General features: G+C 39.2%; 1 protein-coding gene and 1 pseudogene across 4 annotated transcripts in view; one reads left to right on the top strand and one right to left on the bottom strand.

Annotated features, from left to right (window-relative positions):
* The window catches only part of pcdh9 (protocadherin 9), a 170,329-nt gene extending 143,878 nt beyond the window's left edge, over window positions 1-26,451 (top strand). For all 4 annotated transcript variants that reach the window (XM_086026248.1, XM_086026246.1, XM_086026247.1 and 1 more), the window contains one exon: window positions 24,454-26,451. In XM_086026248.1, coding sequence (XP_085882374.1) covers window positions 24,454-24,824 — 371 coding nt within the window. In that variant the 3' untranslated portion in view covers window positions 24,825-26,451. The remainder of the gene's footprint in view (window positions 1-24,453) is intronic.
* Window positions 244-6,303, bottom strand: LOC147149799 (uncharacterized; annotated as a pseudogene).
* Window positions 26,452-27,066: the final 615 nt, after the last annotated feature.

Raw genomic sequence — 27,066 nt, 5'->3', positions numbered from 1 at the left:
TCTATTATTTATTGCTGCATCGATCCAAGCTGCATCCACATAAACTGTTCAACGATAGTCACATGCTGCTGTGTACTTTAACCCTTAGATGCACGAGTGACTGGACCCTACACTCTTCCATAAGTGGGTCAAAAATGACCCATATTAGAATCAATGTGTTTTTATTCCATTTTTGTCGTTTTGGTTAAAAATAATCACTTGTATAGTTTTTAGTATTATATTTAGGACCACACAACAATGATTTCATGTTTGAAATATCTTCATTCTTTCCCTTTTAAACATTTTTGATGTTGCAAACTGCGTTTCCAAATCTACTACACAACTGATGTTTTCCCCCAGATTCTTCTGAACTTCTTCCCCTGGTTCTCTCCCCGTGTAAACTATACCATCTATTGCATCACCAACCCAGAGGATCTTTAGGGCATAATTGGCAAGCTTGCTTGGCATGTACTGTAGAAACTTGCACCTACCCCTGAATGGCACAAGCTGGACATCCACAGTGACACAAACACTGGGGATGAATAGCTTTTTGCAGTTGACCAGGAATAGGTCCCATACATTGCGGAAGGCTGCCATATGTTCTGTTTCCAGTCAGAAGGCTCTGGTCCTCTGATCATCCAAGCGCAAGGTTTGGTGAATGTCTGTAAATCTTCCAATAGCCATAGAGGCCTTGTACATGGGTATATGTAGAGAACTCCCAAACAGCTCACGGACTGATACGTCCCATTTCTTCTCACTTAGTGCAAGCAGGGTCAATCCAATGAAGGTCATGAATTCATCTTTTTTCCACTTTTTCCAAGCTAATTTTTCCATTCTTTTCCTCTAGCTGTTGCTACTCTACATCCTTCCAAGTTTGTGCACTTCATCACCTCTTGTATTATATCATCAGTGATAAAGAACTCCCATGCATCTTTTGGTGAGGCAGTGGGGCTTAGCCCTTGTGCGGGCCCTGACTGACTTCTGAGGGTGTTGTGGTTCTGTGTTCTGCACTGGGTGGGAGGTAACTCGCTCCAGTCAAAGCCCTTCCGACTCATTCTGTTGGACATGATTTGGACACTTTCTTCTTCAGAGGACACATAAGAGAAATGTTCTGAATCAGATTGATTCTGTTCAGTAGTATTTCCACTTCCACCGGGATAATAGTCTGGGTCCTCATCATCAAAAATTTCAGACTCAAGAGTCCAACCCCGTTACTGGCCTCCATCATTCAGCATCTGTAGGACAATTTCAGCTCTGCATCTAGCAGCCGTGATACATTGGATGAGGAAACATAAAAGTAATGTGTCCAATAGATCAATATGAAGCTGTATTAATAAATACTCACACACACAAACACACACTGCATATAGTAATGTTGGCTAACTCTAGTTATGATACATCAGCACCACTTGCTTTCTCAGCACGGCCAGAAAATGTTTTTACATATACACAAGTTATGAAGTAGGCTAATATGTTGATAAATAATAACATATTCTTTCACACAACAATCATGAATGACACGCACACACACTAACGTTAACACAATGCATATACTAATGTTAGCGATCTTAGTTAGCTAGTTAGTGTTAGCTAGTTATGAAGTAGGGTAATTTTGAGAAATAATAATAACAACAATCATGAAAGACACACAATATTATATGAAGATAATACTTTCACATGTCAGCTCTTGCTGAGTGAAACTATCTTGCTGAAAGGTGAAACTTTTGATATAGTCTGTGTGGTTCACAGTTCATTTATTTCTGACAGCCAAAGTTGATAAAAATCAATGGTTCCCATTGGATTCCATAGAAAATGCATGCGGGTCATTTTTGACCCACTTATGGAAGCTTGGGGTAGTAATACAAAAACTGTAATTTCTTAAAAGCTATAAAAGGTAAGTTAAAAATGTGAATGGCATTATATCAAAAACATGTTTTTTGAGGAATACTTGGAACATGAAATCCTAACAATTTTTCATTACGAAGATATTTAAAGAAAACAACCTCACCGGGTCATTTTTTACCCACTTATGCATCTAAGGGTTAAAATCATTAGCACAATACATTTTGGTATCAAGCCTGTTATTTTTTTTCTCCAGGACAGTGAATAATAATGCAGACGTTTAAATAAATGCTTTCACCACTACCATCTAGAGAGCTGGTCCACTCTTGCCTTGAGAATTCAGGGCCAACAATTGTTCTCTTTACCACCCATCAAGTCAACAATGCTTGTTCCTTTGTTTTTTGTAAATTACTGCCTGTGGAGGAAAATGAGCCGAAGTGAACAGCGAGGCATGATGTAAGAACAACAGCAGATGGGTTTACAAAAGAGAAAAAGAGTAAACCTATCGTATCAGGGGGGCCATATGTGAATTGGATAGCATCCCAACTCGTGGTGCGTGAATGAAGCAGATGTTTGCTTGACGATTGCTGCACTCCAAAACCACAACAGAAACTTGAAAGTGGAGAAAGTCATGGAGTAGATAGCTACAAAGCAGAAAACTACTATTGTTGTTGCTTTTAATTTCACTTTAAGATCATGAGAAATGAAATGTTTTCGTATTTCCCATTAACTTGCAAAGCATTATATTTCCGTAAAGGATTTAGCCCATAAAGGCCTAAAGCGCCTGGCTCAACAGCTCCCCAAATCCTAAGGTTGTGTTTGGTATTACCCTTGAAAACCTGAAGTTTTCCCCGAAATTCAACACCTACAAAATAATTAATATCTCAGCCCCTGTAGCAGACAGAAACACAATTAAAATAATTTGAGAGCTTGGACATGTGACTTTCACACAGACCCAGGTTTATGCATCTTTACTGTTTCAATCGAAGAGGTAAAAAAAGAACTGTCAGTGCAAGAGAAGCACTATTTTTAATTTTTAAAAATCGAGTGGTAACTATAATCCTCTATTCTGTTACAAAGAGGTCGATATTGTCATTGTCTACAAACATATATCTTTACCATATACCACGTTCGACTGGTTCTACTGGTTCAAAGTTCACATCACAGTGCCTATATCACTGCCGTTACTCATTGAGGAGCTCCTGCGACCGTGGCATCCGCCATTATCACTTGAAATAATTCCAGAACATCCTCTGCGGGCTTATGACACCGTAACATGTATATTCTGATGCATTTCATTGGTTAAGAGACCGAGAATTAGATAATAAATAGAAAATATATAAAGTATATGCTCTCCCGGATTTAAGAGTAGAATGATGCTACAGCGCTCCCGGCTCGGTTATGCTCCTGTCCTTAATGGGTTAAAGTGACCTACTAAATGACAAGCTGTCAACAAGCAACTGTTGACAACTCAGAATTAAGGCCCAAGATGGACGTCACACTCTCAGCGATGATGCCTCCATGATATGACTCAGTTGGAGTTGAGGCCTTTAAAAATGGGTCGTCGTGACCTTTCCCTTGGGTACAAGAGCTGACTAGTAGAGAAGAGCTTATGTGGCTGTTTGTACTGTGGTCATTATTTCATTTGCACCGTATATTCAGCATTCATAACTGTTTAGTGACAAAAGCTCTTTTAGTCACTGTTTTTTGACGATCAACGCTGACGGGTGAAGCAATGTAGACATTAATGCTAAATAACCTCTCGTGCTGTCCTGATTGTGCCCAGCGGGATTCTTTGTTTTTGCTTTATAACATTAAAATGTTCATAAAACACTTTTTTCGGCTAAATTAAATGGGGTCAAGATGCTCATAAATGGACACAGAATATCATAGACGCTGAGGACTGCAGTGTAAGAAAGAGAAAGAGACAGCTATTTTAGGTCATTACACAGTCCCTGTGTCATTTCCACTTGCCCCGAAATAGAAATTATATTGATATTTCATAGGGTGGATGTTGATATATGTCTGATTGCCCTTGGGGGACTTTAGCTCCCCTTTAAATTAAGACTTGAAATAATCAAATACTATGAATTTTTATTCTTCTTAATCATGAAAAGGATGTGTGGGAACACCAGAGCCAGAGTTGATTAAAGTACAGCTGAGATTCATTGAATCTGGCTCAGAGCTCAAAGGAGTGGTTTAAATAGTAGTTCATTTAACAAAATGTTATGTTCTTAATGGGTAGGTAATAAGATGGTCTTTATCTTTTATTGAAAAAAAGTGGAGTCGTCTCACAGCATGATGTATGCCTTTAAAGAGAGCAACTTTGAGCAAAGGCAGCGGGCTAGAAATATCATGAGAGAGATAAAACATTTGATCATGACTCCAGTCCACCATTAGGCTTACCTGCAGGCTCAGAGTACAACTGGCAGTTGGAGGCACAATACATTTTTTAATCTGGAAATGACTGTTTTATGCGTGTTCAAACCAAAATCTAAAGAAAATGGGATCAATGACAGTCAAGTTCACTCACACCTCACAGATGTTCTCTCTGAGGCCAAGAGTGACGATTAGTGGAATTGCATCTTAATGGACCGAAGAAACATCAGAAAAATGCAATTCTTTTTACCCTGACAATGTTGTAGTACACCGTAGCAGTTAATATTTCAGTAGGATATCGATGACAAATGAAGATGATTTGTCACACTTCTTACATTATTCAGACATTAATTACAGATCCCGCACTTTGGACTAAAAACAGCACATAACACATTTGTTTAATGTATTCACCTTTTGTTCATCATATGCTAGATGTAATGTTATGTATTATGTAAATATGTAACAATATCAAATTGCAAAGTTTGTTCTATACAGTATGTATTTTTTTGTTCACTTTTATTATTGCTTTGTTTTGTTCTGCCAGGTCTGCATTGCAAATGGAATATGTTCTTAATTTCCTTACCTAGTTAAATAAAGGTACATTTAAAAAAAAAAATAGTTGTTCAGTTATGAAAAGAGATTGCCATTCCATCCCAGGGAGGGAACGGTCCGGACCCTATTTTGGCGGACCTTTTTTTCTTTTTTCTTTTAAAAGGACGGACTAATCAAGGTCGGAAGTGGGTTTTCGTCCGTCCTTGTCATCATCCCTAACCGGTTCAAGTACCGACTGGCGTGTTGAGTTCTTTTAAAAAGAAAGACCACTGTTATCTTCTGCAAAACCACGGAGTTGACTTTAACTGCCTGCAACATCGCTGTCCTTTTTTTCTTTTTCATGTGCGTTCCCTGCAGTAACATTGTGTTCACAGGCATAGTCTGCTCTCTAGTGGTTCAACACATGTAATACCATGGATTACACCACAGGATGTCCATTTCACTGACGACTCAAAGAAACACGCCTAGCCTGTCTTGCATGTGTAATCCGGGATAAAGTATGTATGGGACCTAGGAAAAAGGTGGATAGCAATTTTGTTTTGTTGATTAACAGTCAAAATGTTGTACAGCCATGTCCAAAGTCCAGCCAAGGGGCCAAATGCGTTCAAATTTCCACCGGCCCACAGCACCTGGCATAAATGAATGTGTGGCCCATCTGAACTGTTGACCATGGTAGAAAATACACACGTACAAAAAAAAGCTATTGTATGTTTTACCAGAAGATGGCAGCAGACCTGTGGCCGTGCTCTCTGGTGCTGTCAGAAAAACACTCCGAGCTCGCCCTGCCTCTCCAAAAACACCACTCTCAAAAATCTTGTTCGGTATCAGAGTGAACCCGTCACTGCATTACCTAGTGGCCCTTTCCAGCCCGTTTCTGAGAGTCTGTAGCAAAGTAAAAGTAAATAGACAAGATAGGACCATTGCTTCCTGGACAATTGGAAGTTGGCAATTTTTTTTCTCCGAAATACAAAACAACTGCGTCTGCCTAGTTTGCTAAGAGACGGTGCCTGTTTTCAAGGAATTCAATAGTCACTACAAGACGAAACATCCAAACTACGACAAGGTGACTAGTAACAACCTCTGCCATTGGCCTCTCTCCCACGGCGTCATGCACTGGCGTTTTTTGTTGTTGTTTTTTGGGTGGTGGGAAGCTGACAAAATGGAGGATGATTACTTTCATGAATAAGAACAGAGGGGTGATGAGTGAGGCGTGGACAGAGGACGGACTCACACCTAGCGTCGTCTGACAAGTGTCTAAATTTGACAAAATCTCTTTCTGAGCCAGTTTCTGAGCCACACAGAGAATGGATCTGTATCTGCCATTCAGCCCATCATCACTGGGGTCATATGGAGGCTGTACAACAGACACAGAGGCATCAAGGGCAGGGCAATTTTCTCTCTGCATACATCTTCAATGTTGATGTGAAACACACTGGTAGCAAATAGAGTAAATACAGTATCTATCACATGGTCACTGAGTGTGAAGGTCCGCACAACAGCCTCCCTGTCTGGATCCTCTGAGAGAGAACTTGTGGGGTCAATGGTAGCCATGTTATATATGACTTGTACGTGTTACAGCACACCAAACCATACACGATTACCTCTGGAGATGGGAAAACTTCAGTCAACCACCTTCATGTTTGAACCAAACTATTCCCTCACAGTTATGAGCATGGAAATGAGCATCCAAATTATTAAATAGAATTTTGAATGCTTCAGCATACCAAAAGATTTTGGACAATTACTGTACATGCTTCCAATTTTGCGGTACCAGTTTGGGGATGGCTCATTCCTGTTTCAACTTTACTGCGGACCAATACACAAAGCAGGGCCTTGGGAGACTTGGTTAGGAGAGTTTGGTGTGGAACATCCTGACTAGAACACTTTTGGGATGAATTGTGGAGACTGAGAGCCAGGCCTTCTCATCCAAAATCATCGTGACCTTAAAACACTCCTATATCCTGTGGAAAGCCTTCTTAGAAGAAGAATTGAAGCTGATATTGCTGCTAAGGGTACCAATGGCATATTAAACCCTTGGCATCAAGAATAATGACATAACACCAATTAAATTACCACCCCATATATATATATATATATATATATATATATATATATATATATATATATATATATATATATATATATATATATATATATATATATATATATATCATCCGTCGTTGGCCTGGGTACCCGTCCGTCATTTGTCACTCTGTCATTTTTCGTGACGGACTGAATTTCTATCGTCAATTGGTCAGTCTGTCAGTTAAGTCCGTCAGTTGGTATGTCAGAAGTCTGCCGGTCAGTAACTAAAGATCTTGTCTTACACTCGTGCGTATTGGCAATCCCACTGGCAAAGATGATGCTCAAAGCGTAATCTGTCATTCCTTGTTGTGTTGGCATATGATATGAAAGGGGTGGGTAAGGGTAAGATGAAAGGGTAGACAAGCCCGTCCGTATGCCCTTTTGTGCTAATTAACTGCTACACATCTTTCCCACATCCCACTACTAGCTTGCTACTATAAGCAAACACTCCAAACCCTTTGTTGTTTACACCAAGTTGAAGTACATTGTTATGGATATTCACACTGCTTGTGATTGTAATGAATTGTACTTTAGCTAAGAGGCCAAGGCTTTAAATGAATGTAATTAGTAGTGTCAAAGGCCTTACACATAACCTCATGTTACCCTATGTACACTTAATTACTGCCGTGTCCCTCTAAGGACAATCTGCCCCTGACACATTGTATCCAAATACTGTTTGACCCACTGTTCACAATAGCCAAATAGTCATAAGTATGCAGGAATTTCTTATTATCTAAAAAAATGTTTGTGTAAATGCAGTCATGTATCCCAACGGATGCAATTGTCTGACTCACCATTATCCCAGTTCAGCTTTTAAACATAACAAAATAGCATTGCCATTTGGCATCAGGTGTGATTGTCACCTTTGTGGTTATGGAATATTGGACTCTTGTGTGTAGACCAAGTGTATGAAAAATTATAATGCTTCCAAAGCACCCAATTTAATCTATTTACTACTCACAGATCATCAGTGGCATATTTGGATGGTCACTTGAAATTGTTATAGCATGCTCTGACTTAGTAGTCGTATCGTCATAAATTAATTTTGTTATCAAAATTGTGTCATTTTTCCTGAAATTTCTCTATGTAGTTGGTGAAGGAACCAATTAGCATCGTTGTTGCGGTAGTTAGAATTATTTGAGCAAAGGATACTTTAACACATTGTGCAGCAACACATGAAGACAGACAATATAATACACATGCATATATTCTTTATTCTCTGCAAAAATATGACTAACACTACTGCAGCTGAGTGAGTTGTGAAACTCTTTGCATATGTCTCAATGTCTCTGTATTCTATTCACCCCGAGTGGCTAAGGCGCGCACACCAGATGGAGCACAATTTGAGGTAGAGATAATTTGAGATTTATGTGTTTTGAGTTAAGGGTGTGTTCATGCAGCAGTCTATTTAAAAAAACAAAGGAATACAAATGTGCAAACACAGGGCCCAACCTGCTATATATGTGTGCATGAGTTCAAAAAGACAGTACAGTAATCTTTTGGCATAAAGTCTGCTGCTCTTCTCACTGTACCAGGTCCAGTAGATGAAAGTGATTATTGCACTGCAATTAAATCCAGTAATTAATTCACTCGCTGGTTTGATGCAATGGTATCAAGTGTCAGTTGGATGTGTTTATGGGTCATCTGAAGTGAAGGGTAAGAATAGCGGTAACAATTTTATGCATCTCTTGGCACACAGGACACACTTTAGGCCATGAAGTATATAACATCCAGAGTAATGTCATTTAGACCTTGGCAAGCTTCTTGTTGCCCACTCTGGGGACTTTCTCGCCTCCACAACGCCTCTCTATCCTCTCCACCCTCTGCCTCTTGTTTTGCTCCCCTCCTTGGCAGCATTGTTGTTCTTTTCTTTCTTTATTTTCTTCTCTTGATTTCCCCATCTACTTCTGCAAATACCACTCATACTTTTTGTCCTTTTATCCCTATCAACCCTTGCTTTGTACATCCTGCCTCCTGGAGCATGCCTGGCTTATGTGCCCAGTATGCCGTTGAGCGACACAACACAAAGCAGTGCCATGATCCAGAAACCCCATTAACACTGGGATTTCACCCAGAGATTATTTAAGTGTGGCATGCCTGCCAGGCATAGTTGTTCTCTGTAATCTCTACAGCCCAATGAATAGAGTAGGACTCAGGGAAGAAGGGATTTGGAGGAGTTTGAAGGCTGATTGGGTTCTAGAATGGATACAAAATGGGCTTTTAGGCATTTTCAATATTTCAGTCCCATATGGAGTTGGATTTAGGTCGTGGGGGCAATAGCACAATGTGTTAAAGAGAAGTTGAGGTTAAATCCCTGGCAGTATGATCCCATTCTTCGTTAGCTATGTATTCTTCTGAGGTTTGCAAAGTAATTTAATTTGAGGTAATTGTAGCAAGGATCCATAATTAAAATAATTCAAATGCATGCCATTTATAGAAGAGGAAAATGAAATGATAATAGGGCCGCTGGCTGATTCTACTCATGGCCCATACAAGGCTTTCCTTTCATAATCATTCCTTTGTGAGTGCATCTAAAATCACATTTCTTAATGTGTCACAGGATTGAACGTTGGATAAAAATAACAAACTTAAGACAAAGCCAACAATGACACCTTTTATCTGACTACTTACTAAACATCCCTGTCTTGGGGACTTGTATCTATTGATTTATACCTTTGTTTATTGTGACTGTCGCTGTTGTTTTCCGATTTATGTTTCTAGAAATACTCATCTGTATGTCTCTCAGGGTGATAGCAGAGTGTGTCCTCGCCACAACACGGTTACCCTCTCACAGCGGCAGAGGTCTTTGACCCAATCAGTGAGTCAGAGTGCCTGCTGATTTTTTGACATTGAGAGGGGCGCAGACAAAGCTTCTCATCAAACATCGAGTGATTGAGCGGATTGCAGTAGGAATGGGTTTGGACAGAAGGACGTTTCCAATTTACATGCGATACTTGCTGTGTCGGCTACTGAAGCAGAAAAGATTATTGTTATTAACATCATACTGTATAACAGTCAAAACAAGGTCCTGTATTTCATATATTTAGTAAATCTCATGTAACTGTGTAGCTCATGCAAAAAAAAAATTAGCCGGCTAATTTACTATTCGAACCCGCTGTGGACACGCTTCAAAATGCGCCACTAGTACTTTACTACTTAACCAACTGCGTGTGCTTACTCCCATTGCGAGCCCCGGGGTTGGTTTTGTTGTATAATTATTGGGGTCCAACAGACGGCCAGAAGTCGTTTGCTACGGCGTATTTCTGGAAGTAGGAAAGACGCCAGAAGAAGTGCATGAACTCCACCTTGATGTGCCCGCGTCATACATGAGTGCTGCGCACAGCTTAATATACTCCGAGACACAAGTTGTTTTGAAACAGTTGAGTTCCAAGTCGGCGGCACGGTGGTCGACTGGTTAGCACGTCCGCCTCACAGTTCAGAGGTCGTGGGTTCGATCCCGGCTCCGGCCTCCCTGTGTGGAGTTTGCATGTTCTCCCCGTGCCTGCGTGGGTTTTCTCCGGGCACTCCGGTTTCCTCCCACATTCCAAAAACATGCATGGTAAGTTGATTGGATACTCTAAATTTCCCCTAGGTGTGATTGTGAGTGCGGATGTTTGTCTCTGTGTGCCCTGCGATTGGCTGGCAACCAGTTCAGGGTGTCCCCCGCCTACTGCCCAAAGACAGCTGGGATAGGCTCCAGCACGCCCCGCGACCCTTGTGAGGAGACGCGGTACAGATAATGGATGGATGGATGGATGGAGTTCCAAGTCGGGGGGCGTCGCTTCAAAAAGACAGCGACAACAATGGATATCGTGCCTGCTACAACCATAAAGGGACCGAGATGACTTGACTATACATTTAATTGTATTGCCAAACTAGTATGCTTTGCAGCAGCAACGAGCTGCGTGCTGCATCCTCTCTCTCCTCTCCGTGTGGGAAACTGTATGTCATCACAACATGTGACATAATGGACTGATCAGAGCAGCAACAATTCCTGATGGGTGCGTGGCATGTGTTGCAGACTTGTCGCCAACAGCACAATGCATCGGTCACGTGAATCAATGCGGCAGTTGTGGCTCACTCCGACGCGGGAGTAGAAAAAAGCCTATAAAGAAGCCTTTCACTGAGTAGGCTGAGATGAAATTTGGCCGCCTCGCGACCACGTCAAACGCATGAGGGCCGATTAGTGGGCCGGACTAAAATCCACTTCCAGCCATGCTCACTCAGTCCAACCATTTTTAAAAATGTGTCAGCCCCCATTGTCGTTATTGTACAGAACACAGTTTGAACAGCTGCTGGTATATGGATCTACTGTATATTTGATCAGGAGAATAAATGTCATGTATCAAAGACATAAACAAGAGAGAGATGAATGTCATTTTTTTTCTCTGGAGTTTGGAAAAATACATATTCTTGCAACAGGTCTCATGTTTATTAAGGCAAGGCAGTTTTATTTATATATAATATTTCATACACAAGACAACTAAATGTGCTCCACACAAGCAAAGACACAACATCTATGAGCAACACAACAGTTAAGGACATTCAGAAGCAAAGCAGAGAAAACAAATGTAGTTTACAAAACTTACCAGAACGTACATTGACACAATTTAAACACATTAACAGAAAACTTTCAAAACATTTATAAGTAAAATCAAGAAATAAAAGTAGGTTTCTAAAATATCAAAAATAAAAAATGATGTAAAATCGTTTAGAGGACCTTAATCAAAGGCATGGGAAAAAGCTACATTTTTAACCTGGATTTAAAAGCATTGACACTCGGGGTTGACTTCACTTCTGTTGGCAGACTATTCCATATGTGTGCAGTATGACAGCTAAATGAAGCTTCACCATGTTTAGTTTGAAATCTGGGCTCCACTGAATTGACTTAATTCTGCAGATCTCAGAACACTGCTGGGTTTATATTCAATCAGCATTTGTTTCATGTATTCAGGACTCAGGATTTTTTTAAACCAAACATGAATGTAAGACTAAGAAATTGTAGAAATGATTATAATGATCTCAGGCATAACAGAATGACAAATATATATTTTGTTCAAACTTGTCGCTCTCAAATGTTTATGTTGTGTTTGTATAAACAGTATGCTTTATTGTATTAATGACCTTTTATGACACAGCTACGCCTGCAAATTCACTTCAAAGTACATCATTTTCATGTGGCTTATTGCCAACGAAATCATGGATATTTATTTAAAAGAGGTTCACAAGGTTTGCTTTATTTGGGGGGTGGGGGCTTGGGGGGCAGCTGTGTTGGATAAATATGGGTTATATGGTCACAGGATCTGCATTGCCAGTCTCATTAACAGGAAACTAAAATGCTGTAAACTAGATTGCTTAAACAATCCCTGCTCAATTATAGTCTTCTTGGTAATTAAAACCCATGTTCACATGCCATGTAATTTCATGAGTTTTGGCTCATGGTGAGTAGGAGTGTTCCAAATGGAAGGAATGGAGGCCACTTTCATCCTCATTTTCCATGTTTAGCAGTGAGAGTGCATACTGGAAAGAGTCAGTGCAACAGGACTGGCAAGGGACAGTTCTGATTGTAGGCACAGATGTAAGGATTTATGAGTCCTCAATGCTGGCATTTACGCAAGGCAGCATAATAAAAATATTCTCATATTGGGCCCTCAGAGACACAACGGAAGCACATAATCCTTGAGATTACTGTGATTGATTGTTTCCTCCAAACAGGATTTAAAATAGCAAGATAGTTACAATCTTCCCTGTGATTGACTGCCGAGAAGTCTCGGGTGTGCGCCACATCTCGCTCAAAGTCAGCTGGGAGAGACGCCAGCTCGCCCCTGATACTGAACAGGGATAAGGAAGAAGAAATAAATGAATTCATTAGAATGAGTTGCAATCTTTCCTTCCAAGATTATTTTTTGATGTTGTGACTAAAATGCAGGTCAATTAACAAGTTTTTACCTCCGGTGTCCTTGAGCTTGTTTCGTGTTGTTGCTTAATATTTATGTTTCAGCAGATGTTTCCCTTATTTGTACCACCCCCAATGAACTCTGCCTCTTTGGAAAAGAAATGATTGCAGAGGAACCTTGCAAGTAACACGTTAAACGACCTCGACAAGTGCATAGCTTGTATCACAGCACATTTGATTTTCTTGGTTTGAGATTTCAAAGGTATCACCTGCTGTAATTGCCTGACTCAGGGATCTATAAATCATTGTTCAGTAAGGTCATCTTGTAATTTCTTCCCTAATGTTGGCATTTATTTTCCTAGCATGCTCTCTTTTTCGCATTTAATCTAGCCAGGTCATTTGAAAGATTAATTGCTGCCATCTTCACAAACAACAAATTAGTTTCACACGTCCTGACATTAAACGTGAGCACCACCACACACATCAATATGAACACAGAAGGAAAAAAAAATACTACCTTGCAGATGAAGCTATCACTGTGGTGCCCTTTCCAAATCAATCATGGTAAAGTGTTAACCCGATAAAGAGAGCCTGTTTTTCATGCAAAGAAGTTCATTTTAACAGCTAGTCTGGGCTACAATTTGTGTTTAGATTAAACTAAATTGCTCTTGTGACATGTTATCATCTTTTCTGCATTGTTGCACACAAGAAGTCAATCAAATGTCAAATGAAGTTCATGTTTACATTTAGGTATTACCTTTATTTCCTGTGCTATAAAATGTATTCATGTGATGGCTTTTAATCACTCATTTCTACTCACTTGCCGCATGTCCCACTGTCGGTGGTAACCGCCACTTTTTCACTTGGTCTTAGTGTCACTCATTTTTAACCAGCTCTCAGTTTATGGCTCACCAGTCTCATTGTTTAATGACATAGTAAACATGAATGCCATCGAACATACTTGCGGCTTGCTCCCATTTAGAGTGACACTGTTTCCACAGCAGCGATGTTGAATTAATACAATCACAGACATATAGTAGAAAAGTACAATTGTTGAACTCACATCATATTCAGCAAAAAAGTGTTTTTTTTTTCTCCAAATTCTCACACATATTGAAACGGCAATAGAGTCCCTTCGCACATTTGATCTTGTATCTATTTGTTCTGATTCTTGATTTGTTTAAATAGTTACTGTTTGTTTTTTTTACCCTATCCCTAAACCTTTTACACTTCATTTACTTGAAATTATGTATTAGCAATTTTCTGTCATTCCGCCATCTTCTCACCTATTTCTCCCCTTGCTCAATTGTTTTTTTTTTTCTCTTGGTCGCCCAGCAAACATATGTGGTTTGTTTGAAATGCAGTACAAAGGTACCATTTAAATTGTTTTATTATCTTTTAGAATTTGTCTTTTGGTCATTTGAGACAGCATCAATGCTCAAGGACATCTTTGTAGAGTTCAGGAAGTGAACTGGCATCTCTCTACAAGCAAAGGAAAATAAATTGGTCCTTAATTGGAATGAGTCATTACTGATTCGAATACGGTAAAATGTGGTCTATTGGGTATGCCGGTTTGAAGGCTTTACTTACTGTGCTGCCTGCTCTGATGTGCTTGCCTTAGCCCGGCAGCGGCAGTAGTGTGACACAAGTAGAGTGGTCTGAGTATGTCAAGAAGTACATTAAGGTAGCATATTTACAGTATGTTCAGCTAATAATAATTGTGATGATGCTGTGTTGGAAGTACTTTGAATGAACGTTTTTGACCAACAAACAGCTTGAGATGTTGCTTATCATTTGGAGAACTGTAAGATATCTGCCAAACTAGGTAGGATAAAAGGATAAATGCAAATATGAGAAAAAAACAAAATCTGCCAACCTTACAATAGGAATAAGTGGAAACAACAAAAAGTCACACAGAAGTGAAAATGCTACTGGTGCCACCCAAAACAATATGGTTAGGGGGGGAATATGTTTTTTTGGGGGGGGTGATGAGGGTGTACGTATGAGCAAAGTAGATCTGAATACCGATTGATTTAAAAGAAATAATAAAAATGTCGCGCAGCCTAAGCTCTCAGTTTGGTCACCTTGAAAGTTCAGGCCACCGGGGTTCATTTGATTTTGTTCAAAGGCTGTTGGTTTGAAGTACTGCTTAAATTGAAGCCACGGTCTCGCAGCAACACATGAGAAACAACATGTTTGAGCTGGTTTCTGGAAGATTGTAAAAATAATAATCCGTCCATTCATTATGAAATACTCTTTTTTTCTGAGTCTGCTTTTAGAACTTTGGCGAAAGTCATGCCCCAATCTATTCTGGTAAACAAACGTTTGATTGACTCATTATGTTCACATGATCACACAACAAGAGTATACAATCTGTGACAGCGGCGCATGTGAGAAAAAACATTTTGAAACACCATTTGAAGATCCATCCATTCTCTATGCCGTTTACCCTCACAACGGTTGCGGGTGTGCTGGAGACTATCACAGCTGATTTCGCAACTGCTCTCCAGCCAGCCGCAGGTCACAAATAGACAAACAACGATTCACACTCAACATTCATTTGGACCAACTGTATTAGAATTAGGGCCCATTAAAGTAAATTAATTAAAAAAAAAAAAAAACTACACCAGGTCATCTTGAAATTGACAGTCATTTGGTAACTGTCACAAACCTCTCAATTGCACCCCTCCCCTGTATAGTAGGTTGTCTGAAACCAGAAAGAACACAAGACAGATTGACACAATACACAAGCAAGTGAAGCAGATTACTTTCGCTAGTATCCAAGTGCCTGGAATGTATGCAGATTTGTCTCTCTGAAGCTCTCATTGCTGGTCTTGAGTGATGAATAGACACTAACAAAGAAAGCAAAGTATCGACCAACTATGTCCAGAGGTGAAAGGCAGGCAGACATTTGCTGTTTGAGTCACTCTGCCCTCATTCAAACTTACCAACCACAATTCAACACAGTGTACCATCTTATATCATCAGCCATGGATTTGTGTTCATAAACAAAATTCATATGTTTTAAAACAAACCAGGAACCCCATCCATCCAATTGATTGTATTATTTATATATATTCATTACTTTCGTAACTCATCTTCCACTCCTTCCCGCTGAGGCTTGTAGGCAGCCAATTCACGCAAACCTCTTCCATGACAGCTAATTTAATGCCTGACCAACTTGCAAATTCTGACACAATTGCTGTCTTACGGGAACTACACAACACAATTACCTTGAAATGAGCAGTGAGCTGATGCTTAGCTACATCAGACAAATGGAATATACTGTACATTTTCTGTAAGTAGTACAATGATATTAAATTAATGGGTTGAGGTAGTATATACTGTAGGTTGCCTTTCAGCCTGCATGTGGTAACACGTGTGCTCAATGTAGGTTAATTAGAGACTAAGTAGCTCATGAATATGCATGTGAGTGAGAATTGTTGTTTGTCTGCAGATCCCCTGTGGTTGACTGGCAACCAGTCTAGGCACTGCCTCACTCCCAAAGTTTCCAGCTCACCCGTGACACTGAACAGGAACAGTGGTAGAACATAAATGGATAATCACACGCAAAAAGTCCACCACATCTCTTCCCCACATCCAATTTACCAGCATTACAGCCCTTAATTTTCAAAGATACCTTATTGCAATTTCATTAAGTGGGCTTTTAATAGGCATTACAGTTCTGTCCTTTCCCTCAGGTAATTAGGAACAAATGTATATGTGTGCAGACCATGCTCAGAAATTACAATAATCACGAGAGAGGAGACCTGCCTCCAAATTGCAATTACAGCGATCTCAGGGGATGGACAAGGTCCTGTTTTATTTCCAAATTCCTCCAGGCTCAAGGTGATGATCAACACAGTACCGGTATATTGTTTACTGCTTCACTCTGCAGTCCTTAAATTTGGCTGGTTTGCTCATTCCTGACTCTTATTTCTGTCAATGTTTTACAATACCTGCACAAACAAGACAGGGTAATGAGACACGGGCCAAGAGATGATGCAGGTCTTGTATTCTCCATGGCTTTGTTTACCCCACTCTCCACTTAGTGTTGTACCTTTTGCAAAATGATGCCCCCCACCCCTGAGCGAAACGATGCAATGAAATGTTAAACGAGACATGGCTCCCAGTTGTTGTACAACACTTGAAACACAGAAAATGGCCTTCCCCAACCAATCTGTTTCCATCAACTTTAAAATCTAGGTTTGTCCACAAAGATTTGTCACTGAAGGGTAATTGGCTAACTACAGAAAATAAATAAATAAATCTCCTGGCCTTTACCAAACAGATGCTGCCATAATGTTTCCAGGAAGAGAAAAGTGATTTGCCACTCCAGAGCACACATTTTTCCATTTCATATTACAAAGGCACAAGGCTTTCCACTTCTCCATCAAAGGCTTGGCATTGTGCTTGGTAACTGCTCAGCCATGGAAACCTTGGCCATGAAGCTTCCAATGCACACTTTACGACCCTCATCTCATTTGCATGTCTACATTTTGGTGAACGCTTGTAAGAAAAGTAGATTTAAATCTTAGGAATACAATGAACACAGCCATTCCAGATTCAAGCCACATATTTGTATTAAATGTATAAAACTGTCTAATATAAAATGTCAGCACTATGTTGTCTGTTCAATGCGAGACAATTGCATTTTTTTCTGGCTGTGGCATTTGCATTTGCATGTTTTGTGATATTTGGAGATGACATTGTTGACCCAAGGTCTGGTCAGTTACACAGGATTTTTCATCTGTGTCCTATCCACTGTCATGGCTGTAATCATACTTTAATTACGTACAGTATATTCGAAATTAAAAGACAAGGTCATTGACTGAATTTAATGCAGTGCAAGTTGAGAGAGAATACATTTGGTTTCTATGGCTTTGTCACAGGGACTCAACACATATTCACATTCTATATGATTAAGCAAGACCAGTTCCACCGATGCAGAGAGTTCAATAGATGTGAAACATGTAAGCATCCGTAAGTTGCCTGCCTGGGAAGAACTAGGAAAAACAAGGCAACCAGGTTCAAGAATATCCTGACCTTTTTCCTACATAAAGCCCCATGGCTAATTCTACGAAAATCTACATTTTTCAAATCATGCAGATAACTTGAAAGAATGTGCCAAAATATTAACGCGAAATGATGACAACTCTTTGGGGTAATTAATCCTCCCCAGGATTTCAGTTGTTGGTAATATAGCAATGTACAGACTGAAAATGAATGCTGAGGTGTTGGTTGAACAAACAGTGGGGTGGAAGATGCCGTTTACATTGGACTTCTACTATAAGGCTTATAGTTTAATTATCATCAGCCCCTTTACTGATCCCTCCAGGAAAGACAGCACATCTTCATGTTGTGCTCCTTTTGCATCTTTTTCCAAGCCAAAACAGTAGCAAACTGTGTCTCAGTCCTGAATAACTGCTAGGGAATGCAACGTAGAGACTATATTGTTGCCCGAAAAAACATACAGTAGCAGTAACTTGGCTCTTTGTTGAACTATTTCTCTTCCGGGAGTGAGATGACTTACAAGTCAGGCAACAAACCGCTATCTGAAATGATGGAGATAAAAACAAACTAAAAAAAAAAAGCATATGTCTTATGCACACATTCTTTCTTTACTACAGACTTGCTGGGATAATTTAAAAGGCCAACATTCTGCTAGGAATTAGGAAGTGCGAGAGTGCAGAATAAAGACTGTAATGAATTGTGATTATGATAGAACCCGTCCTTGCATACAGTACATGTCATATGAGTTCTGACGTAAAAGTAAAATTCTGTTAAAATAATATAAATAATGGATTAGAAAACAGCGTGCAGTACCATCACCTTCAACTGCAAATTCAATTATTTTCTTCACAGTGTATAATGAGCAGCAAAGGTTTAGTCTACTGGAACGCCATCTTTGCTGTGTTTCTGCAAATTTGACATGACACTCTGCACATTCCAAAGCCAGTTGTTAGTGTCTGATCCAACAAAGCCCAACGTTTCTTTCCAAAATTGAGGATGGGGATTTGACCTGGAGAAGTTCAAGTACCATAACAATTGTAAGCATTGTTACCCTTTAATATAGAAATACAAAACACATCAATAAATGTGATAGTGCTTGCAAACAATCGATACCAGGAGTTATAGATACAGTCTTTTTTTCTAGACAATAGATCAACCACATATGTACTGTAGCCTATGTCAATACTGTATGTAAGATTCATTGAGATTTGATGTTACCACTTATTGATATGTTAATAAGCTTTTCAGACAAAGGTATTAAAGTAGCAGTCCTGTACATTTTCCAGATGATGCTTCCCACAGATGTAAATAAATTATCTTATGTTTGAAGATGCTTTATATTGTTTTCCTGTTCCTTTTGTAGTGTGTATGATATTTAGGTTCATTTCCATTATGCACAATGCATTTAACTTTTACCATAAAGTATCAGGAAATGATATTCTGTGCATACCAATTACTATAAAAAGCTGATTTTATTGTTCGGAATTGACAAACATGTAAATGTCATACGGTTGATAATAGGCTTTGTGTTTGTTTGTTTTTATCAACTCACTTTGCCTTTTCCTGCAGCTCCCCTTCCGACTTTCTCGCTGCTCTTATATATCTCTCTGATCGCCCCTCACTTCCATTCTCAAGTTTTTCTCCATGTTAGTTCCGCTTGCTCTTCATCTCTTCTCACAAGAAGCTGTATCCTGGCCTCAAAGGAAACACTAGAAAGGATCCATCAACTGGACTAGTATTCTCCAGAGGATGCAGTTAGTGCGTTGCTATGTTATGTTCGCTATCATATTTAACCAGCCTGACATAGCCTTTTCTGTAGATCACAGGTCTTATTTGGAAATTTGCTGCAAAGCTGCATGAAGCCACATGACTTGTTTTGCAGTATTTTTGAGCCCAGTGTGAAGTACAGTACATCTGTGACTAGAGGCAGAGGTTATGATATATTTATTATCACAGGCCTAACTTTATGCCTTCATGTATTGGTGGTACATACCAGTATGTACTGCATTGTTTTGTTGTAGCAGATGAAATAGTCACAAATAAAACCTAGGGCAGATTTAAAGATGACAATCTTCTACCTTGTGGATATTTGAACAGCAGCTGGAGACAGCAATCTGCCACCAAAAAGAGTTCCATTCATTCCCAAATAGCAACATCTGGGCATTCTTAACAGCATGGAAAAATAAACAAGCCCTATGGACACTAGATCCCCCGCACTCAATCACGTTTACTCCCTTCCCACCCGTTCTTCCGGCCATTGTGAAGGCTGTAGGTTGTTGGTGTGCGCCTGGGATATCAGTACTGATAGAGTGCATCCAATTAATTAGCCAAACACTATCTCATTAGCAATAGCCAACAGACAAAAAAACAAGAATACTCTTTTAAACAACCTTCTCTCCTCTTCTATAACCTCTGTGGTGCTGAGTGGGAGGGCCATGAGAGAATATGTGAGTGCTGTTCAGTAGGAGTGTCCATCTTTGAACAATAGTGTTGCTCTTGGCTAACATTCATTCAACTGTGTCTACGGAATTCATCAGATCAACCCACAGTGTGTCCTCACAACTTTGTATCAGGATGAAACCTAATGATTTTCTTTGTCTTTATGTTGTCCATCTGTGTGGACATCTGCAGCATTTGCGCAGCGCCGTAAGCAAAAGTCAGCGCCTTCTGACACAATTCTGAATTCCATGCATTTTCCAACACCTGTGCCTCAGTATTATCTAAAGCACTCAAGGGCTTTGCACTAAACCGAACCCACGGGCTATTTATTTTTTTATGTGTAATTCTATTTGTGCTTGTTAGGAAGTACAAACTTTGAGCACAGCGCATCTATCAGTCTTTCTTTCTCTCTAGCTATAACACAATATTGACTGATAATTTGTTCATTGTGATCACAGAGGTCAGACAAATTGTATTGAGGCAAACGACACAAATAAAGGCAATATTCTTGGGCCCCAAGATAATCAAAGATGCCACCTAGTGATAAGCCTGGAGGGCACTGATTCTTAAATAAGGTCATTTCCAATAATAGCGCATAGACGTTCGAATCGACTTCCGTCCTTATAGCGAAAGGAGGAAGTGAGTATGCCATAAAGCAATTCAGGACATTTGTATTTTTTTCATGTGCCAGGGTTGCTCCCATCCTCCTCAAAGTTGCTTAGTGCCAGTAAAAAACGACACAGACCCATCTATGTCATGACAAAACTACTTGACCTTGACCCTTGTGAGGATAAGCGGGATAGATAATGGATGGATGGATTGATGGATGGATGGACTCTAATCAACCTCTACTGCCCACTACATGTGACTTTTCATATTTCTTATCATATGAAAAATACCTCAATATTTGTTCTCTGTCACAAACATGACGGAATATTTGAATTAAAAATCAAAATACAGCATGATCTTAATCAATAAAGTGATCATAACACATCCAGTAGTTCTACAAACACTTTGAGTCAACATCTTTTATCCTCGGGTTAATGTGTGAGAACTACAAAGACATCATTATGCTCATACACAATGAGCATTCTCTAAGTTATCATGCTTGACAATGAACACTATGTACTATACATGCACACTCTTCTTTCCCCTTCCATCTCTCTTCCCTAATAGCTCCCCTGATGTATTCTCACTTGTCTACCATCTCATTTAAGAAATTCATCTCGGTATCTCATGGGTGTCATTGATTATTGCTTTCTGTGGTTATCCACGCAACAATGATAATTTGTGTCTTGCTTGGAATTTTTGTGTGCCAATTATGGCCTCCTATTATTATGATGGGCTCCATGTTCCCTTACAGTAGTCATCAGGCATCAGATTTCTTACCATCACGTTCCATAAGATTGATTCAAAGCCACAATTTCATGTTAAGGCCTCACATATTTTGTCAGATGTAGATGGTCTTGTGAAAGACTCAAAATACATTCATTCAAATTTTGTACACATGGATGATCAAATAAAAACATTCAGGCCCTATCAAGTCAATTCAATGTTTTAGCATAGTTTACCCGAGTCTGTTCTCATGAGCTGTTTGAAACTCTATGAACTCAATGAACTGTATCACAACATAAAGTAACATGTAGAAAACAATGATATTTTTGATTAAGTCCAAAACCTAGGTAAGAAAAGCATGCTTTACAGAGTTCAGGAAATCCTACATGGAAAAGAAACAAGCACACCTGTGTTTGTATCAATTAAGGTTGTGGGAGGAGCTAAAGCATCCATCCATCCATTATCCATACCACTTATCCTAACAAGGGTCGCGGGTGTGCTGGAGCCTATTCCAGCTGTCTTTGGGCAGGAGGCGGGGGACATCCTGAATTGATTGCCAGCCAATCGCAGGGCACACAGAGACAAACCAACAATCACACCCACAATCACACCTGGGGGCAATTTAGAGTGTCGAATCAACTTACCATTCATGTTTTTGGAATGTGGGAGGAAACCGGAGTACCCGGAGAAAACCCACCCTGGCACGGGGAGAACATGCAAACTCCACACAGGGAGGCCGGGGCCGGGATCGAACCAACGACCTCTGAACTGTGAGGCGGACGTGCTAACCAGTCGTCCACCGTGCCGCCTGGAGCTAAAGCAGAACACACAAAATCAAATGCATCCACAAATGGTGCAACATTGTGCACAGTGCTACATTACAAACAACATCAACAATAATAAAGGAATGTGACTTTTGATTTCCTTCAGGAAAGGAAATACTGATGTGAATCGCGCATGTGCCGCCATTAGCATTCCAAAACATTTTCATCTTTTTTTGGTGTCGATGTTTTTGTCAGCTTTTTGTGGTCTATGAATCCCCAAATTTCTTTGCATTTCTTAAAAAAATGTATAGTTCATGTAATATCCTTAATGCAATGCAATGTTGGTACCTGCCAATAATGTTGCATATAACATGCCAATAGTGTTGCATATAACATGCAACAGAATAAACATTCCCAATCTTCTGCATAGTGTAGTGGTACACACGCCTGAGTTGTGTGCGGGCAGCGTGGGACAGATTAGGACAAATAATTTTATTTTTCTGTCTAGGACATAAACAGAAGAAATCATTACTTTTTGTGCCTGACAAGCAAAAAAAATGTCTGCTTCTTTAGAAAAATACAAACCAATCACAAAGGAGGAAAACAATGATTACAGTTTTCAAGCCTCTCTATAAAGTATATTAAGATGAAAATATATTAAGATCACATGATGCATGTGTTTGAGGTCCATGTTCATCCTGGTATCTTTTCCAAGGCAGTAATGAGGTAGATAAAGGTGCCCCCTGTTATGATCTTATTTCCCTTCAGCCATCTTTTGAAATATTTTGGGGGAACAAGATTTGAGAGTATGTAACCCTTTACCAAGACAATTTCTATTCGGGAGCATTCATCTCATATACTTAAGACAGTGCTTCTCGGGCCTGAGTATTGACACTGGGAAAAATCTGTCTTTTAGAGTTTTATTCATTTCGCTTTATTTGTTATAGAGGGACAATGTACTGTACATTAAAAATGCACCCATTTATAGCCAAGAGATTTCCATTGGTAGGCCCCCTGCCATAAGGTACATGTCTAATGTAAAGCAACAACAACTAATAACAGTTTAAAGGGAGAGCAAAATAAAAGCAAAATACAAACGCAATCTTTAAAAACAACAGAATACACATGACTAATAACCCAAAAGGTATTAATGTTGACAAATTTGGTTGTCAATTAACCAGTTCTTTAAAACAATGTTTGAATGACCTGTATGAGATTAGGTGAGCCGTGATTGGTCGTTATCTGAGCCCTGAGCTACTTCGATGTCATCTTCAGTCGACAGAATTGACAAAATGGAGCCCCCCCCTTCCCTCGAGATGGCTAAAATTGGGTGCCTTTGGCTGCTTAATTTATATTCCACAAACGCAATATTAATCAGAATGCTGTATTTCAACTAGTGGGCCTACATAGAACATATTCTAAGAAAAAATCATGTTTGGGTTACTTCCCACTTTAAAAGTGAGAATGCTATCGAACAAGTACTTATATTCATTTATAGTTTGGATTTTCTGAAATGAAAATGTCAGACTTTATGTGACAAGGTCTTTGCAAGTAGATTTGTATTAGGCATTTTAACACATTGAGATTGGTTGGTGAGATTGGATTTAAACCAATTAGAAGTAGACTGGGAAAGTGTAAATGGACCAAACTTAGACTGCAGAATATTATGATGAACTGTATCAAATACCTTTCGAAGAACAAAAACAAAAAAATGCACCTGCACCTTTTTATTTGCATCATCTAGTTTAACTTATTGAGTATGTGTGATGGCATATTGAGGACAACCTGCCTTTACCCCTTAATGAAAAATGGCTCGTGTTCCTTTGCTTTGAACAACAGCTTCATCCTGCAAATATTTTGTCCAATATTACTTTGGCTATATTCTTCATCATTGGTGAGATCGGAGGTCTCTGGTCAAGTTCATATGTATGTTTGTTGGCCTTGAGGTCATGACACTAAACCCTCCCAACCATCCCTTTATGGACCTTGCTTTGTATTCTTGTGTGCCATATTTAGTGTGGAGATTCAGTCGATTCTGCTGCAAGCACAAAAGTCTGAAAGGGTTACTCACTTTCCCTTGTCACTCACCTTTGCATTGACTGTACAACAAGTTTGTCTTTTAAATACAGTATGCTGTACTGACCTGCTTTCCTTTTTCCATCTCCTCAGACGGTCCCCTGGGACCACGTGGCCTCATGGAGGCATCAGAGATGTGCACACAGGAATGCCTCGTCCTGGGACATTCAGACAACTGCTGGATGCCCCCGACTTTGTCATCCTACCAACAGCACAAGTCCCCCGTGTCCAGTTTTGGGTCTCAGAGGGAGTGGGGTCCCAAGGATAAACTTCTCAATGGACATACCTTGACTAGAACATGGAAAAATGAGAATGGCCAGTCAGAGCATTTTGGTGACAGGAAGCAATTTGGAAGTGAAGAGGGACACTTCACAAGCAGTGGCATGGCTGATATTCCTTTGGTAAGTTTGAAGTCCTGCCAAACAACGTCCTGCCCAGACAGCCCGAAGGACCAGCAGCTTTAAAATGGACTTCTGTCATGTGTTGTGATAACACAAACAGACAAAAGAACATACCTGAGCTATTGCTTGTTTTTGTTGATTTCTTCCTTTCATCGTCACTTACCACTTCTGCTAATGCTTCTGCATTGTGGTAGCCACGTGTACAATATACGGCAAAAAACTAAAGTGCTTATGCAGTGTTCCCTCCAAGTCAACAATTCTAAGGATGTATCTCTTTATTTTTATTGAAACTTCATGGACTGAAATATTATCCTTCATTGATTTGCAGAGGAAGGACATCTAATGAGGGGAAAACGAAAAGACATTACTTAAAAAAAACAACCTATCATGGCAGACTGATATATATATATATATATATATATATAAATATAAATATGTAACGTGGTTGCTATTGAGGTGTTCTCAACTATATTATTCGACACAATCAAAGAAATGGAATTACATTTTAGAAGGCAATGTTCTTAAAAGACTGTACGTGGACACTTGTTTATTCATTCATTCGTTCATTAATTCATGTCATTGTGTGTTTGTAAATAAGACTTATCAACCACTGTCATGTATCTGTAATAACTACAGTGATTTGGAGAGGTCACTGCTGTAATCACTGCTGTAGTCATCAGGATTTGGATTTTTAGCTGGACAGTGATCTGTAACACGTCTGCCGTTAATCTCACCCGCACCCCTTTTTAAAATCACACGTTTGCTTTTGAAAACGAAGTTATTAACCATATGCTCATTATTTCTCATATGCCACATATTACTGAAACACTATACAATCACAGATAATCTTTTTTTGAACAAACAAAAAAAAAGATGTATGAAGGATGTCAGTGCTCAATATGTGCATTATAAAAGCAAAACACTATGAAACTATAAACTGATTTTGAAAGTGTTCAGTACAATTGGATAGCAATATATTTGTAAATGACTAAATGTTTTATCTGATGTTGATCTTATTGCTGTATAGATTTGATTCAGATTGTGTTTCAACACATTACAATCCTGCAGTAGTATTTCGAATTCAGTGACATATGTACATATATATTATTTCCAGATGGAGTATTATTTTCCACGTCAGAAAACAAAAAACAGTTAAGATAGTATTTCAATCGCTGTGCCTTCGTGACTTTACTTTAAAAACTATTCTTATCCATTAATGACAAAATGTTGGCCACAACAATTGTCCCGTCTGAAAATTAAATGCCTTATGCACTGGCTGTTTGCCCAATTCGGAGTCATAACTACACGAATATTCAAATGAAAAATTACTTTGCAGGTTTATTACAACTATATAAAGGCATGTGCAGAGAACGCTCATACATCATTCCACTGTCTGAAAAGGTTTGTTTTTCTTCCACAGCATGCATGGCAAAATCACAATGGAACAGCATGCTTAACGATATAGCTTTTGAAAATAACGTCATTTTGTGTATTTTATTTTGTTGATTTTTTTGGGTGCATAAAATACTTGGTTTGTGAAGCACTTTCATGTCACAATATAAAGAAGTTAAGTAGGATGGAGTGATTTGCTTATAGCGGTACGTGCCACTTGTGAGGGTGTTTGACATCACGGATATTGAAACAGTTAATCCTTGTTACTTCTATACAGGTATACAGCTACTGCAATAAATGTTTTAAATATGGGTATTCATATTTGTGTCATTTTCTACTACCACCAATTTTTGAAACTTGCAGATTGTGTTCGTTGCCTGACATTAAACTAGTGGAGGAATAATATACTAAATAAGAAATTAAAAACATATGATAACAGTTTATAATTGTATTTTATGAGTTCTGATGTGTGAAAGAATTATTTAGCCTCATAAAGTAATGATGGAAAGCTAATAAGAAGAGGTGGGCATTTTACAAAAAATTAGCCGTCCGTTTATCGCCTTCCGCCTACAGCTGGGTCATTTTTTTATTTCAGGACAACAAAATCAGATGATCACGTCATCCTTTAGATGGTAAGGGAATCCCTTTCACAATGTTAAGATTAGTCAAAAACACAGTGGAAATGTACGCATGTCATTGACACAATCTACAATCAGGAAATGAGCAAGATTAGACTGTCAGAAAAAAAAACCCACTCAAGGTCAATTTAAGCAAATGGAGAATAGCTCATGAACCAAAGCCTTTCACATCATGTGGACACAAATTTATGGCATGTATGACGACTAATAAAATAGGGTCAATGGTGTTTATTGTTTATTGATGTCATCGCCAAAGTGACAATCTGAATTATAAA

Source organism: Filicampus tigris, chromosome 3, assembly GCF_054856515.1.
Source record: "Filicampus tigris isolate MCC_2025a chromosome 3, RoL_Ftig_1.0, whole genome shotgun sequence".
In the NCBI taxonomy this organism is placed as follows: domain Eukaryota; kingdom Metazoa; phylum Chordata; class Actinopteri; order Syngnathiformes; family Syngnathidae; genus Filicampus; species Filicampus tigris.
This window is presented reverse-complemented; position numbering and strand designations above follow the sequence as displayed.